The sequence below is a fragment of the Mastacembelus armatus genome, chromosome 18 (genome assembly GCF_900324485.2).
Source record: "Mastacembelus armatus chromosome 18, fMasArm1.2, whole genome shotgun sequence".
Lineage (NCBI taxonomy): Eukaryota > Metazoa > Chordata > Actinopteri > Synbranchiformes > Mastacembelidae > Mastacembelus > Mastacembelus armatus.
The window spans coordinates 10,095,637-10,115,168 of record NC_046650.1 but is presented as its reverse complement, the minus strand read 5'-3'; the positions used below and the strand labels follow the sequence as shown (position 1 = coordinate 10,115,168).

The 19,532-nt window shown below is 38.8% G+C and overlaps 1 protein-coding gene across 1 annotated transcript in view; it reads left to right on the top strand.

Annotated features, from left to right (window-relative positions):
- The window catches only part of LOC113125193 (titin-like), a 245,017-nt gene that overhangs the window by 34,508 nt on the left and 190,977 nt on the right, over positions 1–19,532 (top strand). Inside the window, exons 22-29 of the mRNA XM_026298523.2 lie at positions 2,144–2,446; positions 3,080–3,346; positions 4,248–4,514; positions 4,643–4,918; positions 6,753–7,019; positions 7,148–7,423; positions 8,406–8,678; positions 8,819–9,094. Coding sequence (XP_026154308.1) covers positions 2,144–2,446; positions 3,080–3,346; positions 4,248–4,514; positions 4,643–4,918; positions 6,753–7,019; positions 7,148–7,423; positions 8,406–8,678; positions 8,819–9,094 — 2,205 coding nt within the window. The remainder of the gene's footprint in view (positions 1–2,143; positions 2,447–3,079; positions 3,347–4,247; positions 4,515–4,642; positions 4,919–6,752; positions 7,020–7,147; positions 7,424–8,405; positions 8,679–8,818; positions 9,095–19,532) is intronic.

Here is a 19,532-nt window from a genome sequence, read left to right as displayed (position 1 = left end):
AACATTACAGTTACCAAGTGTTAATGTGTCCTGGTCACAGAGTGTGTCCATGTGTGGAGGACAGATTAGCAGAAATCTGTTGTTTTTTGCCATTTAGGAGAAGAAAGTTCTGTGTCATCCAAAGATTTACAGCAGTAAAACAGTTGATGTCCAGATGTTCAGATTTAATCACGATTAAACTCAGAGAAATAATGAAACTGACTTGCAGATATAGCTGGAGATCATCAGCCTAACTCTGGAAATTAATTTCAAAACTGTGGATAATTCTACCAAGAGGAAATATCTAGAAAGAGAAAAGTGCAAAGAACAGAGTCTTGTGGTGCCAAAGTGTAGAGCTGAGACAGTAGACAGGCTGTTGTAAAATAAAACACGTTATAATTTGTATTTTATTTGTAGCTTAGAAAACGGTGTGTAATATAAATGTTTCTTCCACCAAGTCAAAGTAAACTTAGTGAATCACCTCCATAGGGTGAAAGATGTTTGGAGTCAGTTCACTGTTGTCGTCTCATGACACGTCTGCACATTTAACATTCAGGTGTTATTGGACCAGAGGCTGCACACATGAAAACTGACCCAATTCAATCATTCTTAGCAGAATCATCACATAAAGAAACTATCATTTTAATATATTTGCATTGTGACATGGATACAACCATCTGAACAGTGACATGTTTTTATCTGGAGATTTTTCTGTCATTATTATAAAAAAGTAAATATTAGTCAAGCAATGGAAGTGGTGAAGGAAGTGTTGAAGTTTGGGAATTAGTGTATGTACTTAAAGTGCAAAAGTTGAAGTACGCAGCATACATGTAGAAAAATACTCATTGATTTACAGTTCTCAATAAATTTATTAGACCACCAGTCATAGAGAGAACAGAAACATTGGAGGAGCTTGTCAAGACATTTTATCACTATAACAGGAATGAGGAATTTCAAATTGATCACATTTCTCTAACCAGCAAACTGGACTTCTCTTAAAAGTAAAAACTGAATCAAGCAGAACAATTACCCATTAAAACTTATCTTTCCCATTAAGGAATGTAAACAACTGAAAATTGACATCCAAATAAAAACATAACCTGGGGTTTCCTTTTGTTGTGCCAACAATAATATTTTTAATTGATTTATATTTTACTCTTAAATACTACTGTGGCTAATGATCTTGCACATACTGGTGTATTAATCTATTTAATGATCCCAGACACAAGATGTTTGCAGTAATATACACTATGCTAAAGGCTACATACACATAAACAGAAGAAAGACTGCTAAAAGCTCAACAAAACCCAATTTTGGAAAACAAAATCACAGTCAAACTACAATTCTAGTAGAAATAGAAATTTCTAATGTATAACTTGGCCTTTTGTGTCAAAATATCTTCTTTTGTCCCAAAAGTTGATTTACACCAAGATATCTTGTTGGATTGTGCATAGATAGTAAAAGCTTTATAACTTTGCTCTGGTTAAATTTATTTATTATCTTTGCACAAGTGACAATCAGATGTTGTCTTCATGCTTATTTTTGGATTTTTAGGCTGCAAGAGCATAATTTTAGAGGGGATTATCAATATAAATGTGTACATATATTTATGCGAAATGAAACCCAAAACGTTTGGTGTGTTCCATCTTGATTCGCTCTTACCCAGTAGCTAGATGTTTAAATTTGTCATATCAACAGTAATCACCAAAGTGTCACCTTTACTTTGATATCAACATGATCCATATAGACCTTGCAGATGCAAAAAAAACTTTAGTCATTTTATTATATTATTTTAGTTATTTCTCATTTTCAATCAGGCCCAAGGTTTAATAGGTTAACCAGAAAAGAAATGCAGAAAAAAAACTTGGTAATAACCAAAACCTTTGGCAATCCTTACATTGAATGGTGGTTTAATTAATTTGCATAAATTTCACTGTATTTATTCTAAACATCAGGTAAACCAAAGGCCCAGCTGAGCACTGATGACACAGCTGTACCAGCAGGGGGCAGTGTGACCCTGACCAAATCAAACTTCATCAGTCATCATTTTAGATTTTTCTTAAACTGTAGAAAAGTATTTGTTATGTAGGTAATTATACTTTAGATAGTTCACCTTTATATTTGTATTATTTGTTTTCATCCTGAGAAAATCTGTTTCCACCAGATCAGCCCAAAGCTGTCCTCACTGTGTCTCCATCATGGCTGAGTCCTGGAGCCTCAGTAACTCTGAACTGTGAGGTTGAACATCCATCTGCAGGATGGAGGTTCTACTGGTATAAGGCTGTTCCCAAACTATCAGGCGACTCCTACAGCTATGAGCTGCTACCTGGAAGCAGCAGTGGGACTGAACAGGATTCCTACATGGTTCATGGTCAGACACACACAGCAGGATATGTGTGTAGAGCTGGAAGAGGAGACCCAGTGTTTTACACTCAGTACAGTGAACTGAAGTTGGTCTGGTCTGCAGGTCAGTTTCATCTTTTTTTAGTTTTATTTTTTCCCATTTCTCTTTATATTCATATTTTCTTGTAATTTCTAGTACAGTGTTTTTCTTTCGTCTTATAAATTCATCCTATTCTGTAAAGTATTTATATTTTGTTGTGACTGTACATTTTACTAAATGCTGTTTTTCACTGACTGTACTGCTCCAACATGTGATATTTCATTTAGATCCATTAAAACAGTTTCAAAACCTCATTTAATTTTTTATATAAGGAAACTGTGTTAAATTGAAGCATGTTACTCTTTATAACTAAATACATATATTTCATTTCTTCACATATTTCAACAGGTTTTACTCTTAAATTGTTAATGATGATAATTGAAAATAAATGTCTCATGACTTTTAAACAAACTAAATCTAAAGGATTGTTTCTATTGTCACACAGTTCAGTATATAATTTATTAGCTTTTATCAGTTTCTTTCTATTTTTGCTGCTTTGTTGGTCTGAAGCACATTGTTTTTCTGTTTTATTGTTTGTTAGTGTCTTTATTATTTGACTCTATGTATCCACACAGACTGTGAGTAGAACAGAGAATAAAAGTGTAATATGTGATGTTTCTAACTGTGTAGTGTTGTATGGATGTTGTTGTGTTTTAGATGCTGTGCTGACCCTTGAGCCCAGCTGGTCCACTTTTTTCACTGGAGAGTCTGTTTCCTTCATATGTGACATGAATGAAGGAAAAGACACTGACTGGTTTTACAGATTCACCAGTGATGGCAGAGAATTTATTCAGTACAACTCATATAAGAAATACACATTACAACATCTGTCTATAGCTGACAGTGGTGAATACCAGTGCTTTGGTCAGCAGAAGAGCTTGAGGTTTATAAAACATAGTAATAAAGTGACTTTGACTGTATCAGGTAAGTCAGAACTTATTTATGAACCTGTTTAAATAATCACTATAATTGTGTTAATATGTGCAGTATAAATGTACCTGTGTTTTAATCTAACATCTTTGTTTGAATAACCTGAAATATTGAGCAGGATAAACTTTATTTTTTCATGGTCTTTTCTCTCAGATTTCAATAGTTATTAAAAAGTTCTGTTACGACTTGGCTGTCGTGTGTGTTTGAGGAAGGAGACACACAGATACAGTGGTAAAGATTAGTTTTATTAGTATTAGGACGAGATGAGTGGAGTCTCAGTCCAGGAAGTTGAGGTGCAGGTAGTGAAGGCTGAGATGACGACCTGAGAGAAAAACCCTCAGTAAATAAATATTCTCTTAAGAGAGAAAGTCAGCCAAGGTGAGGAACTACCTGGTAGGCAGGCTGTCTGATGAACTAGAGATGTGACTCAGGAAGATCGGGGCTTTGATTGTATGGGATGTGGAAACTGGAGGGCGTGCCATCTGGCCTCACACACCTGTGGAGACTTAGACAGACGAGGACGACAAACACAGAAGGAAAAAAGGGGAAATGAGTCACAGCTGCCTCATGACAAGTTCACATGTGCTGTGATCCAGATTTATTGTACTTTGTATGTCGGTGTAAATCACCAACGATTAAAGATCAAATCATGAGAAATAAAACAGATTCTTCAACATCAATAATCTCACAATTATTTGTGGGTCAAACACAGGACTGAATCAGGCTGAGTAGGAAGAGAAATGTGGAATTTGTGACTTGACCTGAAGGTTTGTGTCATGTTGTGATAAGAGATTCAACATATGTGACATAAGAAAACACCTAATATTTCCTGTCTTGTCTCCTTTTAGGTCATTTCCATTTGAATAAATGACATGTTTTGTTTTTATAACAACAGATAGACCCAGGGCCACAGTCAGACCAGGAACAACCACCATACCAGTAGGAGGCAGTGTGACACTGACCTGCTCTGTGGACGACTCTGATGGCTGGAAATATTACTGGTTCAGACGAACCTCAGGTTCTACTGAAGCTCAGATGAAGACAGAGTCTACAGACAGAGAGATCAGAGTTTCAAAAGGAGGAATCTACAGGTGCAGAGGAGGAAGAGGAAAACCAGTTTTCTACACTGATCCAAGTGTTGGTGTCACCATTAAGATAACCTGTGAGTTTAATTATTGTGTTTGGAATAAAAAACATACTTTCTCAGTAACAATTTTAAACCTATGAAGTTTTCTCTGTTGGTTTCATATTTCTGTTTGTGTCCCAACTGGATATTTTTGGTGTGAACAGTTTCCAACATGGTCACTGTGACCCAGCAACATGACTGGCCTCAGATATTCAGTGGTGAGACCATCACTGTCAGATGTGAGATCCAGGGAGCTGGAGACACTGAGTGGGACTATGAATGGAGAACAACCAGGTCAATCACACATCAGACACACGTTAATGTCTGGACCTTCACAGCTTCTGGGTCCAGCAGTGGGGACTACATGTGTAAGGGCAGACTCAGAGGGGACTGGTATTCTTCAACAAAGTGGAGTGAAGCCACCACAGTGACTGTATCACGTAAGTTTTATTTGTTATGTTTTCATCTATTGTCATGTCCACACACACAGGACACCAAGGAAAAATGCTGCTGGAGCCTCTTGAGTAACAAACTGTGGTTGTTTTCAATCTGAAGCTTCTGAAATACAAGAATTCACTGGATAATATGCAGCAAAGAACAGAGATCTATTTGTATTTTACCTTTCTCTAATATTTATTCTAAACTGAATATACAAGTAGTTAGTGAGGTCAAATATAACACACTTGAAGTATGACTCAGTGTGGTTTATATTTTGTTGTCTTTCTAATGCAAAGCTGCAAAAGTACCCAGACATAGCACAATAGTATTAAGACGTGTCTTGTACTTCATTTCAGCGCTGCCTGGTCAGCCCTCTGTTAAAACAATGAAATACCTTTGGCACAAAATGTAATCGTAGAAACTAAGATATTACAGGTACTACAGGTTTCTAATGTAACGAGTTAGGCACAGACTATTCAAATACGTAGCCACAGTGTCCAAATACTTATGGCCAGAGGTCAGTCTAGCTGCATGGCTAACAACTCACACTTATTGGGAATAAACAGGCCACTTTCCAGCTTCACTTATGACCCTCTATCTTAAGCCACACATATAAACTTCTCTCATGCCTCCTGCCCTGAAAAAGTACACAGACATAGCACAATAGTGTTGTTAACACGTGTCTCTTGTACTTCATCTCAGTGCTGCATGTTCAGCCCTGATACTCTTCTCCCTGGCAAATACACTATTTACTTGTGTGCAGGGAAACTGGAGCACAGATAGATGTAAATAAACTAAACCATAAGGTAAATGTGCCAAAGAAACAAAGAAACCACAGGAGCTCACAGTTTACAAAACATAGAAATAAAGTGACTTTGACTGTATCAGGTAAGTCATCAGTGTTTTATTACCATGTACATGTTGATCATAAATAGAACTTATTTATTAAACCTGTGTGATGATGTGACTGGATCCTGTTTCACCATAATAGTGTTAATATGTGCAGTATAAATGTAACATCTGTATTTCAATTGTTGTGTAAACATTATTCAGAACATCCTGAATTACATTAATTTAACAAACCAAGCTGCTGAGTGAGCACAGAGCTGTTTGGAACAAAGGAAGAAGTTTGACATCAGGACAGTGACACTTTGCTTTAATTGAATGAGCCATTTTCAGCTTTATTTGACATCATTTAAACCATCTGTTGGAAATCTGAGTTAGATTAGTTACTAATGTCCAGATTGTGGTTAAGTCTTGTTTCTCACATTTGTTTATTTTCAAAACTTAAACTTTCATGTAAATATCTAATAGGGCTTGTGTGTTTGTGAATATTGAACAGAAGAATTTGAAGCAATAACCCTGTAGCATTAATCTTGTCTCAGACACACCAGATCTTTAGTCTAAATTTAAAACTTGCATTTTTGGAATTGTGTTTAATGGATTGACTGACTTTAGTGCATGTTTTATTATGTCTAGTTTCTTTATTTATCTTTATTGTCTCTGTGAAGTGTTTTGGTCAGTTTGTATGTGTAGAAGTTAATATATAAATCCATTCTGATTGATTCGTTGATTTAAAAACACGTGTGAACAAATTATAACCTGCATTGAAAATATATTGTCAGTGTCAGGATGAGGTCTCCTCCACAGCTGAATCCTTTTTTCTCAACCAGTTGATTTAACCCAGATGTCTTAAAGTTGTTTTTGTTGTTTGGTGTGTGCACAGATTTGTACAATAAAGTTACCTGATAAAAAGGTTAAGAAAATGTGTTTTATATACACAAGATTACATAGAATATATTTTCAACGTTTTCTGTTTTGTTTTTATAACAACAGATAGACCCAGGGCCACAGTCAGACCAGGAACAACCACCATACCAGTAGGAGGCAGTGTGACACTGACCTGCTCTGTGGACGACTCTGATGGCTGGAAATATGTCTGGTTCAGACGAAAATCAGGTTATACTTTTGATCAGATCAAGACAGAGTCTACAGACAGAGAGATCAGAGTTTCAAAAGGAGGAATCTACAGGTGCAGAGGAGGAAGAGGAAAACCAGTTTTCTACACTGATCCAAGTGTTGACGTCACCATTAAGATAACCTGTGAGTTTAATTATTGTGTTTGGAATAAAAAACATACTTTCCCAGTAACAATTTTAAACCTATGAAGTTTTCTCTGTTGGTTTCATATTTCTGTTTGTGTCCCAACTGGATATTTTTGGTGTGAACAGTTTCCAACATGGTCACTGTGACCCAGCAACATGACTGGCCTCAGATATTCAGTGGTGAGACCATCACTGTCAGATGTGAGATCCAGGGAGCTGGAGACACTGAGTGGGACTATGAATGGAGAACAACCAGGTCAATCACACATCGGACACACGTTAATATCTGGACCTTCACAGCTTCTGGGTCCAGCAGTGAGGACTACATGTGTAAGGGCAGACTCAGAGGGGACTGGTATTCTTCAACAAAGTGGAGTGAAGCCACCACAGTGACTGTATCACGTAAGTTCAGGACTGTCCAGGGGAAAATGGTCAGATTTAATTATTATTAAACTTAGTTAATGTAATTAATGAAACTGACTAGGAGGTATAGTTGGAGATCATCAGCCTAACCATGAACGTTAATACCAAAACTGTGGATAGTTCAATATGTATAAAGAGAAAAATAAAGGCCAAAGCTTAAAACTGAGAATGTAAACAGACTAAATAAAATGTTATTTGTGTTTTATTTGTAGACTACCCATTAAAACTTATTTTTCCTTTTAAGAAATGTAAGTAAAACAACTGGAAATAGGCATCTGTGTAAAAAAATAATTATGGGGTTTGCATTGATTTTTTTTTCTTTTTTTGCAACAACAATAAAAACAATTTGATTTTACTGGTAAAAGAACTTCAACAAAAAGAAACATAAAAAAGCTGTAGCTCAAATGTGTCTGCCGGTCATTTAGAGTCCACACTTTGACTGATGTTTTTGCCCATTTTATTCTTCATGAAGATTCATACATTCATACTCTGAAGCTTCTGACACACAGTGAAAACTATAAACAAAAGTGACAACATAACATATACAATCTGAATAACAATCAATGAACACACACTCTTTCCCAAATAAAGTAATACAGTTTATCGACAACTTGTTAACAGTCACCGTGTTCACCAACAGAAAGGAATAATAACGAGACAGGAAGAAATACACTAGAGAACCCGCCAGTTCTCTTTGTTATTCCCGCGCTATACTTTGCCCCTGTGCCATGGGTCACATGACTCCACACAACTTTATTGACAAGGATGAACACAACAAAATAGTTATTAAACAAACAGCGTTCGATGACTGATGACTTACATAAATTAAATTATGAGCCATAGAGTCAGGTTCATGGCGTTTTCTCGCAACATATGGAGGCTTAACGGCGTCAGCTACATCAAACCTTATTCTGGGATGTGGTTTTATAAATTTGCTACTCACTGTATTTATTCTAAACAGGTAAACCAAAGGCCCAGCTGAGTGCTGATGACACAGACATTCCAGCAGGGGGCAGTGTGACCCTGACCTGCTCTCTGAAACCATCATCTGGATGGAAATACCACTGGTACAGAGGTGACACATCTTCTGAAGTCCTGACTGGACAAGATGCAGTTTCCCACTCACCTGGACAAATCAGTGTGTCACAGGAAGGACTGTACTGGTGCAGAGGAGGAAGAGGAGACCCAGGTTACTACACAGAGTACAGTGACTCAGTCAGGATTGACACAACTGGTGAGTTTGACAAGATTTGAAACACACAATGTAGAATCTGTTGTGTATTTATGACTCAAGGTTGAGGCCAAAATAACATTATCTGAAATTTAACCTTTTGACATTTTAATGTTTCTTCTAAAAAAAAAATCCTTGGACAGTCCCAAACAGTGTGGCTGTGACTCTTCAACCCAACTGGCCTCAGATGTTCAGAGGAGAGAATATCACTGTCAGATGTGAGATCCAGGGAGGAGACACTGAGTGGGAGTATGAATGGGAAACAACCAGCTCCAACAAACCTCCAAATAAAAATGAATTCAGGATCAGTTTTGTTTCTTCAACCCACAGTGGAAACTACAGGTGTCAGGGCAGAATGAAAAATATAAAATATAAGACGACAGAGTGGAGCAATTTCATCAACCTGACAGTGTCTGACAGTAAGTCAAGGCATATTTCATTGAAACTCAAAATATAAACAATCAATTTATATTTGTTCAATTATACAGTTTAGTTATTTTAGAAATTATTTTATAATAAGTTGTGTGACATGCAGTTCTGTAAGACATTGTATTCAGTCTGAATAGAGCAACATGTTTCATCCTGAGAAAATCTGTTTCCACCAGATCAGCCCAAACCTGTCCTCACTGTGTCTCCATCATGGCTGAGTCCTGGAGCCTCAGTAACTCTGAACTGTGAGGTTGAACATCCATCTGCAGGATGGAGGTTCTACTGGTATAAGGCTGTTCCCAAACTATCAGGCGACTCCTACAGCTATGAGCTGCTACCTGGAAACAGCAGTGGGACTGAACAGGATTCCTACATGGTTCATGGTCAGACACACACAGCAGGATATGTGTGTAGACCTGGAAGAGGAGACCCAGTGTTTTACACTCAGTACAGTGAACTGAAGTTGGTCTGGTCTGCAGGTCAGTTTGTTTATTTCTTCATCTTGGTCTTTCCAGTTGTTTGTCTGTGACCAAATTGTCCTCAGAAGCAAAGTCTGTGTCAGTATGATCCTAAAGGAAACTATAGGATTATTTCTGTTGCAGTGGTTTAATGTTACTGTCCAGTTGTGTTTATCTCACAAGTTCATCATGTTGTTTGTCAGATGTTGATCCAGCAGCGTCTCTCACAGTGAGTCCTGACAGAGTGCAGCACTTCACCTCTGACTCTGTGTCACTGAGCTGTGAGGGAAACTCTGCTGAGTGGAGAGTCAGGAGGTTTCCTGAGGACAGGTCCCTGTCATGTCCCTCTAAGTGGAGAATGACTGGATCCACATGTAAAATCTCCACTTCACAGTCCAGTGCTGCAGTGTACTGGTGTGAGTCTGGATCAGGAGAGTTCAGTAATTCAGTCAACATCACTTTACAGAGTGAGTTTTAATCACATTTTCCTGAATGATTTTAACATGATGTTTTGTTACTTCATTTATTGAAAGACTGATTCTACAAAGGTTCAGTCTATATTCTGACACTAACCTGCCAGTCTTCATTTCATTTCTATCAAATCTTTGCCAGATGACAAATCTTCTTTTCAGCCTAAATTTGAATGTGATGTTTGTTTTACCAAAATCTGCTCAACAGCTTCAGTCAGTTCACAGTAAATATATGTGATGACGTTTGGCTGCTTCAGTAAAATGGGATTTACTGATGTCATTTGAAACTAAATAAAACTGTTTCTAGTCTCAGTCATTTTTATTGATTTCCCTGTTTGTCTTCACTCCCTGCTGTGTTTCAGTGTCTCTGACCATTTATTTAAATTTCAAGAGCACCTTAAGGCGTCTTGGATCATTTCTATTGGTGACACAGTGAGAACGAGGCCATTTCTTTTGTCTTCAGAAATGTTCTAACATGTTTTACTTGTTTCTTGATCTTTAAAAACCTACTGAACACACACATGTAGAAAGGTGCATTTACACTACAACACATTGAACTTGTGTATATACAAATGTCAGTGATTTGCTACTGTGAACTTCTTCTTTAAAGTAAACAGTAAATATATTTGAGATTTGTTTCCATCTGCACCAGCTGATGTTTGACTGAAGCTTCATGTTGTTTGACTGACAGATGACATCATCCTGCTGAGTCCAGTCCTTCCTGTGACTGAGGGAGATCCTGTTTCTCTCAGCTGCAAGTTGACGACAGAAAATCTTCCCTTTAATGTGGAGTTTTATAAAAATGACAAACTGGTCCAAAATGACACCAGACTGGAGCTGAACATCTCTGCAGTGTCAAAGTCTGATGAAGGATTTTACAAATGTAAAGTAATGAAAGAGTCAGCACAGAGTTGGGTTTCTGTAAAATGTGAGTAGGAATCAAAACATTTATTTATTCATGTATATTAGGGGATGTGCTGTTATATATTTGTGTGTATTTAAGTGTGTTAATATTTGTATATTTTTTATTTGTTCCACCAGTGTCCAGACCTGGAGTCTCATCATTTCTTGTGCCATTGATCACTGGGTTGGTTTGTGGACTTTTCCTGATTATTCTCCTGATGCTGTTGTTTTGCTACAAAAAGTCAAAAGGTGAGTTTTTTCTTTTAATTCACTAAAACCCCAAAATCACAGATGTGTCGTGATTTAATTCCATGTCCTGTAATAATAAACAAAACCATGTTTTTTACAGATTCACACTTTATCAGGTTGGTCCAACTGTGTCTTCACTCATTGGGAATAAAACAACAGTACAGTACATGTTCCTTATTCAATCTGTTCTGTCTACTACACAGGTTGGGGGCCCACCAGGTCCCAGAGCACCAATCAGAGCCCTGCTATGGACCACATGATCAACCAACAGGAAACTCAACATGAATATGCTTCTGTCAATGGTCAGTCTGTTATATTATCATACAGTATTGTTCAAAATAATAGCAGTACAATGTGACTAACCAGAATAATCCATGTTTTTAGTATATTTTTTATTGCTACATGGAAACAAGTTACCAGTAGGTGCAGTAGATTCTCAGAAAACAAACAAGACCCAGCATTCATGATATGCACGCTCTTAAGGCTGTGCATATCATGTGGCATTCAATCAGTGAGGTCATCAATTTTGTGAAAAAACAGATGTGAATCAGGTGGCCCCTATTTAAGGATGGATCCAGCACTTGTTGAACATGCATTTGAAAGTCTGAGGAAAATGGGTCGTTCAAGACATTGTTCAGAAGAACAGCGTACTTTGATTAAAAAGTTGATTGGAGAGGGGAAAACCTATGAAGAGGTGCAAAAAATTATAGGCTGCTCAGCTAAAATGATCTCCAGTGCCTTAAAATGGAGGGCAAAACCAGAGAGACGTGGAAGAAAATGGAAGACAACCATCAAAATGGATCGAAGAATAACCAGAATGGCAAAGGCTCAGCCAATGATCAGCTCCAGGATGATCAAAGACAGTCTGGAGTTACCTGTAAGTACTGTGACAGTTCGAAGACGTCTGTGTGAAGCTAATCTATTTTCAAGAATCCCCCGCAAAGTCCCTCTGTTAAAAAAAAAGGCATGTGCAGAAGAGGTTACAGTTTGCCAAAGAACACATCAACTGGCCTAAAGAGAAATTGAGGAACATTTTGTGGACTGATGAGAGTAAAATTGATCTTGTTGGGTCCAAGGGCCATAGACAGTTTGTGAGACGACCCCCAAACTCTGAATTCAAGCCACAGTACACAGTGAAGACAGTGAAGCATGGTGGTGCCAGCATCATGATATGGGCATGTTTCTCCTACTATGGTGTTGGGCCTATTTATCACATACCAGGGATCATGGATCAGTTTGCATATGTCAAAATACTTGAAGAGGACATGTTGCCTTATGCTGAAGAGGACATGCCCTTGAAATGGTTGTTTCAACAAGACAATGACCCCAAACACACTAGTAAACGAGTAAAGTCTTGGTTCCAAACCAACAAAATGAATGTTATGGAGAGGCCAGCCCAATCCCCAGACCATAATCCAATCGAGAACTTGTGGGCTGATATCAAAAATGCTGTTTCTGAAGCAAAACCAAGAAATGTAAATGAATTGTGGAATGTTGTTATTGAATCATGGAGTGGAATAACAGCTGAAAGGTGCCACAAGTTGGTTGACTCCATGTCACACAGATGTGAAGCAGTTATAAAAAACTGTGGTCATACAACTAAATATTAGTTTAGTGATTCACAGGATTGCTAAATCCTAGAAACAAAAACGTTTGTACAAAATAGTTTTGAGTTTGTACAGTCAACGGCAGACACTGCTATTTTTTTAAACACACCCCTTTCAACTAATTTCCCAGTTGCACAGCCTTAAGAGCGTGCATATCATGAATGCTGGGTCTTGTTTATTTTCTGAGAATCTACTGCACCTACTGGTAACTTGTTTCCATGTAGCAATAAAAAATATACTAAAAACCTGGATTATTCTGGTTAGTCACATTGTACTGCTATTATTTTGAACAATACTGTATACTGTTAACTCTAACATTAACATTTATGTTTTTGGTTTACTGATCTGGAAGATTATGAAAATGATTTAATGGGATTCAAATAATTATTGACTTTATTTCCTGTAGATGATACTTGTCTCTATGAATCAGTCAAAAGCCCTGAAGGTGCTGAAAATGGTACAGTATTCACCTTTTAGTTAACATGGAGAAGTCAGAAAGGATGTTAGTGTAAATGACTGATTCTCTCTGTAATAATAAAATCTATATTTCAGATGAATCCAGTGAAGTCACATACTCTTTGATTGAGCTTAAAAATGTTGCTAAGAAGGGTGAGTATGTTATTTTATGTAAGAGCCACATGCAGCAAATAGAAAATAGTTGAGATGCTGTTGTTGTCCAGCAGGGACTAAATAAATCATGTGATTGTTCTAACAGAGAAGACAAATGAAGCAGAGGAGAGCTGTGTTTACTCTGAGGTGAAGACTGGATCAGCTGCAGGTACGTGTCATTACATCACTGACTCAGACTGCTGAAGCTTCATATCAGCACAGAGAAACTTTAAACCCATTTTTACACAAATGAGGACTGTGGATGTGATGAGCCATCACTGACACTGAACGCTCTTTAGGAAGGGATCTTGTAATGTGCAGGTGTGAACAGGAGGGAAGATTAGAACAAGCAGAACCTGATGTTGTTTTAAAAGAGAAGAGCAGACCACATGTTGTTATTGTCTTTATTCTGCCTCTTTGTCCGTCCACATGTAACTGTTGTTCAAATAAAAGTTGAAAAATGTCTTTTGTTTTAGATGATAACCAGCTGTACGCCCAGGTACGCTCCCACAATAAAGCTAAAGCCAAGAAAAAGAAAAGTAAGTAAAACCTACATCCACCTGAAGATGTTATTGTCCAACAATATATTTCAGTATTTGTAAAATGGATTCATTTTAGCAATTTTATGTTTATTTTGATGATATCATCATTTTTCTTTCCATTTTCTTAAATTATTACTTGAAATTCCTCCTGTCAGATTATTATTATTATGGCCTTTTCCAACTAATATGATCATCTGTTAAAATCTTGTGCTTTGTGTTGGGTTTTGTGCACCATGTTTATCTCACAGTACAGACATTTATGTACCAACTAGAACAGAGCAAATTGAAATGTCACATTTGAAACTAATCTATTTTGAACTGTGTTTACAGGGAAACCAAGTCCTGAGGATGAAACTGTTTAGTCTGAAGTCAGAACAGGAGCAGCTGTTGGTAATAATGCAGTGAAAACATCATTTTGTATTGATTTATGTACAGAGGTAAATGAGAATTAGAAATTAGAAAGCCTCTTTAATTTTTGAGTGACCCTATATTTAAATAAATAAGGTCATTATGGGGAAAAACAGTAGAATGGATGACAACATGAAAAACCACATCTTTGTTTTGACAATATTTGCAGCTTTTATACTGTAACCATTATATACACGTCTGCTCTGCAAATATCACAGTATTTTTTACAGTTAATCTACAAGTAGCTCATTTAAAGGAAATGCATCATAGTAATTTAACCCTCTGTTGTATCTGACAGGGAAACGACACATTATCACCTATAATAGTTTAAATGTTCCCATTTAGTGTTTATCTACTATAGTTATGTTTCATTGTTAGTTTTTAAGTTTAAATGCAGCTACAATATGTTAATTTTCCTCTGCCATTGTAAAACGTATATAACAGGTACTGTATGTATTTATTTTCACCAGGATGAAGTAAACAACGTTTGTCCTATGGTTTATTCTAATTTTGCATATATGTGATGTTTTTGTTTCTTATAGTGACCCTACAGTGTGAAATAGATTTATCTGTTCATGTTCAATTTATATCAGCTCATAGTGAAAAACTGGATTTATTATTGTGATCTACATTTTAAAGGAATAGTTTGTGATGTTTCCAGTTGGTGTTAAAACAATGTTGAGGGATATTTATGTCTGTGAGAACAGGTTTCAGTCATTGTCACTTCTACTCTCCACACTGATCCTGAACGTCCATCTTCGGTCCCCAATGGTCCCCTGCCCTGCTTCTTTTCTGACTAACCCTTTACCCACTGCTGATTACCTGGATCAGGTGTGTTCAGCCAATCAGAAGCTGGAAGATACCATCTCAGATGAAGATGGAAGTTATATCAATGCATTTTGTCTTCTCTGTTTCATCCTGGACCTTCACTTTGAGTAGGTGATCAGGATCAGGGAAGATGAGCATCTTTTGTCAAGGTGAACCTGCATTTGAGTTTGTTGAAGACTTGATCAGTGGACGGGGACCAGGCAAAGTTTGATTTCCTAGAGGTGAGGTGGTGAAATGGAGCCGCCAAGGTGCTAATTATAAAAACTAGCAAAACCCTGAAACCTCTGAAGTTGGTTGTGGTTTTTTTAGGGGTCGGTCATTCACTAACTTCAGCTCCTCTGGCTGGATCCATCTCGATATGTACTGAATGAAACATGACAGACTGGGAGTGGAATGAAACTATCATACAGTTGTTGGTTACTGAGAGCCTGTACCTGGATTATGGATACAAGGGATTCCAGAGGGTGTCAGGGCTCGGGGAATTATTATAAAGTTTGGACCAAAAGATGCGCCCACTCTGGTACTTAAAGGTTCAACTCAAGACTTTTATTTACAGGGTAGGAGAAACAGGAACCAAAACAGACCAAGAAGGGGCAGGTCTAGGCAGGGTAACACAAGGACATGAAATATAAACAGGACATCAGGAATCAAGGCAGGGGGGTCTACATGAAAACATGAACATAGGACAAGGACACAAGGTCGGAGGAATCTGGGTCACACACACTCGGGGAGACGCACCAGATCACACAGACACTTGAACAAGAAAACGAGGAGTCAGGGCATGAAGGTCTGGGTCACACACACCTTGGGAGACACACCAGACCACACAGACAATTAAACATGAGAACGAGGAGTCAGGGCATGAAGGTCTGGGTCACACACACACCTTGGGAGACGCACCAGACCACAAGAGAACAAAACACAACTAGGGAGTTATAACATGAGGTAGTCTGGGTCACACACCACTGGGGAGACGCACCAGACTACAAGGAAACAAGAACGAGGAGACAGGGAGTCAGGGCATGAGGTAGACTGGGTCACACACACGTACAAAGAGGGAGACGCACCAGCCTACACAGAGAACAGAATCATAGACAAGGACAACAGGGCAAGAGAACACAGAACAAGAGACGAGACAGTGACACAAGAACAGGAAACATGGGGGAGAGGACAGGGAACAAAATAAAGAAGGCAGAATACTTAACTTAAAGCTGAGGGTACCAAAGTAACCCGGAATCCAAAACTCCAAAAGAAAACAAGTGAATCAAATAGGGTCAATAGATATCTTGACAGGGACTCTAGACAAAGCGTAACAGAACAGACAACCCGGCAACTAAACAAAGAGCAACCAAGGTATAAAAGGACCGGGCACAAAACAAGAAACAGGTGAAAACAATCAACCAAATTAGATTAACATAAAGGAAACAGAAATAATCAAAACCAGTTCCTGTCAGGATCCTTCAAAATAAAATAACAGGAAGTCCAGAGAAATGGATCCTGACAGAGGGATCTGTATCTGATGAACCAGGTCCCTGTAATGAAGTTTGCATCAGCCCCAGAATCAATAAAAATAACCAGAATAATATGATGGTTCTTGATGCTGAGCGTTACCTTCATCAATAATCAGAGAGCAGGTGCCGTGTTCCAGCACTGATCCTGATCTTTTACCAGACAAGCCCACACAGTCTGACCAGGTTTGCCACAGAAGATGCACAGCTTCAGGATCAGACACTGCTCTCTTTCCTCTGAGAGACTCTCCTCTGGGAGGCTACTTTAGTTTCTGCTCCTCCTTCCATGACTGCCCTGATCTCTGACTCCTGAGCTCCCCCATGTGTGGAGATGGAGTACTGATGCTTGGAACCAGCCTCCTCGGTTTTGGAGTCCAGAAAGACTGGGTCCCCTCATTCCTTTGTCTGTGGCAGGTGTTGAGGGAACCAAGAAAGTCAAGAGGGTGAAGGTGAAACTCTTGGTCAGGACAGGAACAAAAATCAGGCTTGTGGTGAGTGACAAGGCAAAAATATGAAAACACAGGAGGCAAAAACAGGCAATGACAAGCAGGATGAGACAAGAGGTAAAACGACACACTGGACAATTAGACACAGGTTTCAGTAAACAGGTAAAGAGTGTGATCAAATCAGTACAGAGAGGGTGAGACCAAAACAGGAAGTCATATCAAAATAAGAGTCTGCAAGCACAGGTCAGGAACTGGATCAGGACACTGTCAGTGAATTTTTATGTTCCACTAATTGTTTAATTGAAGTGTAGAATCATGTCACAGTGTAAACATAACAAACGTTGTTACATATTATACAAGTTACTTATGAGCACATCTCCTTATATCAGTGTGAAATCACATATATCAGCCATGGCCTGTGAGAAGAAGCTGTCTCGCTGTTAGATCTCTCAAGGAAGCACAACACTGTATCTTTCATCCGAGGCTTTTCGATTATTCTGAACAGCAACTTCACATCTGCACGATCACAACTAACTCTTCATCCCCCTTTTCCTTCTTCTTGTACCCTCTCCTTCCTACTTACCACCTTAATTACCACTTGGAATGAAAGTCTGTGAGTGTTATAGCATATCTGCAAACAGGGGTGGCTGTTTCAAATGATCTGACGACATCCAGACCCAATTTTTTCCATGGGTCCTCAGGAAACTGAACTGGCTGCAGCACTGGCTGGGGGGAGTTTTGTCATTGGACTGGCAGGGAATGCATGTAGATACAGTTGACTGGACCTGAGAGTCCATCTGCGGCCACCAGTAAAGTTCCTGTAGTCTCTGTTTTGTACGCACTACTCCCTGGTGAGCCTCACGTGCCAAGGAATTCACAGTGTGTCGAAGGGCTACAGGGACTAACAGCCTTGTTCCTCTGAAAATTAAAGCATCTTTTACTGAGAGTTCGTCTCTCACTCTGAAATATGGAATCATGTCCTGACTCACTGCTTTGATGGAGGGTGGCCAGCCACGTGTGATTTGCTGTCATAGTTTTTCCAGTTCAGGACAAGCAGCACAAGCAGTTTCGAAGTCAGTCACAGAAAGAGAGCTCAGTGTCGAGGAAATGAACGCAACAATTTCAGGCTCCACATCAGCAGAGGAATCTGCAGGTGCAGGTATGGGAAGGCGACACAAGCAGTCTGCTGTGTGATTCAGGGAACCAGGTCGATAGACAACATCGTAGTCAACACAAGGCAGACGTGCTGCCCAGCGAGCAATCAGCATTCCAGCTTTTCCCATTCCCGTTCTCTAATCCAGGACAAAGCTGATTAGTGACTGAACGAACTGCTCCTTGTGTTGACACCTTCTGAGGTGTGTTGCCAGGTGTTCATTCACTCACAATGAGGTGTTTGTATTTGAATGTGGGTGTGGTTCCATAAATAAAGAATAAAAACTCAGATCAGCCTCTGACTGATGACAAAATGGCGCTCTACTGATGTCACATGAAGTAGCCATGTGAGGAGCACGTGAAGCACACAAGGCAGCGTGAGCGCTGAACATATTCGTCTTACAGAGCGTTCATTTATCCAATATATATATAAATATTTATATATGTATATAAAATACTAGAAAACACATTATTGATCAGGTAATAATTATTAGAATAAGATGAGCAAGAAAAATACTCACTTTCTTCGAGGACGCACACTGATCAACACCTGCAATCACAACTGACAGCTGTTTCTCCATTTTGAAGCCTCTTTGCTCACTCACTTAATACTGGAAGATAAGTCCAAAGATAACCTCGAGGCTTGCACTAAACCACGCCCACTTCACGGACATGCTGATGAACTGAGTCGACTCTTTAAAATGAACAAATCTGAACACTTAAGACTCTTTTGTACAGCCGCCCCCAAATTTGTTTAAGCAAATTTGCCAGTGGTAAAAGTTAGTTAGTTCTTGGTGTCAGGGGGTAAAAAAGGCAATTCAATCAACTTAGTCACTGGTCTTGTGTATGTTTGACCCTCACATTTACCTTTGCTGTTCTCACCCTACCATCTGGATTAGGAAGAATGGAGGAGACTGTGCCAACTTTCCAAAAAGCTCTTGGAAGCTGCTCATCAACAATAAGTACAACAGTACCAAGTGCAATGTTCTCCTTCTCTCTGAACCATTTCTGCCGTGACAGCGGGTCTTCCTTACTATTGACTGTGTGTGGGTAGTCCATGTGAGGTCCTCAGTGATGTGAACACCAAGGAACTTGAAGCTATTGACCCGCTCCATTGGAATCATGTCGATGGTAATGGGGGGGATGCTCACTGGTCCGCCTCCTGAGATCCACCACCAGCTCCTTGGTCTTGTTGATCAGAGGGAGGTTGTTGTTGTGGCACCAGTTAGTCAGGGTGCGCACCTCTTC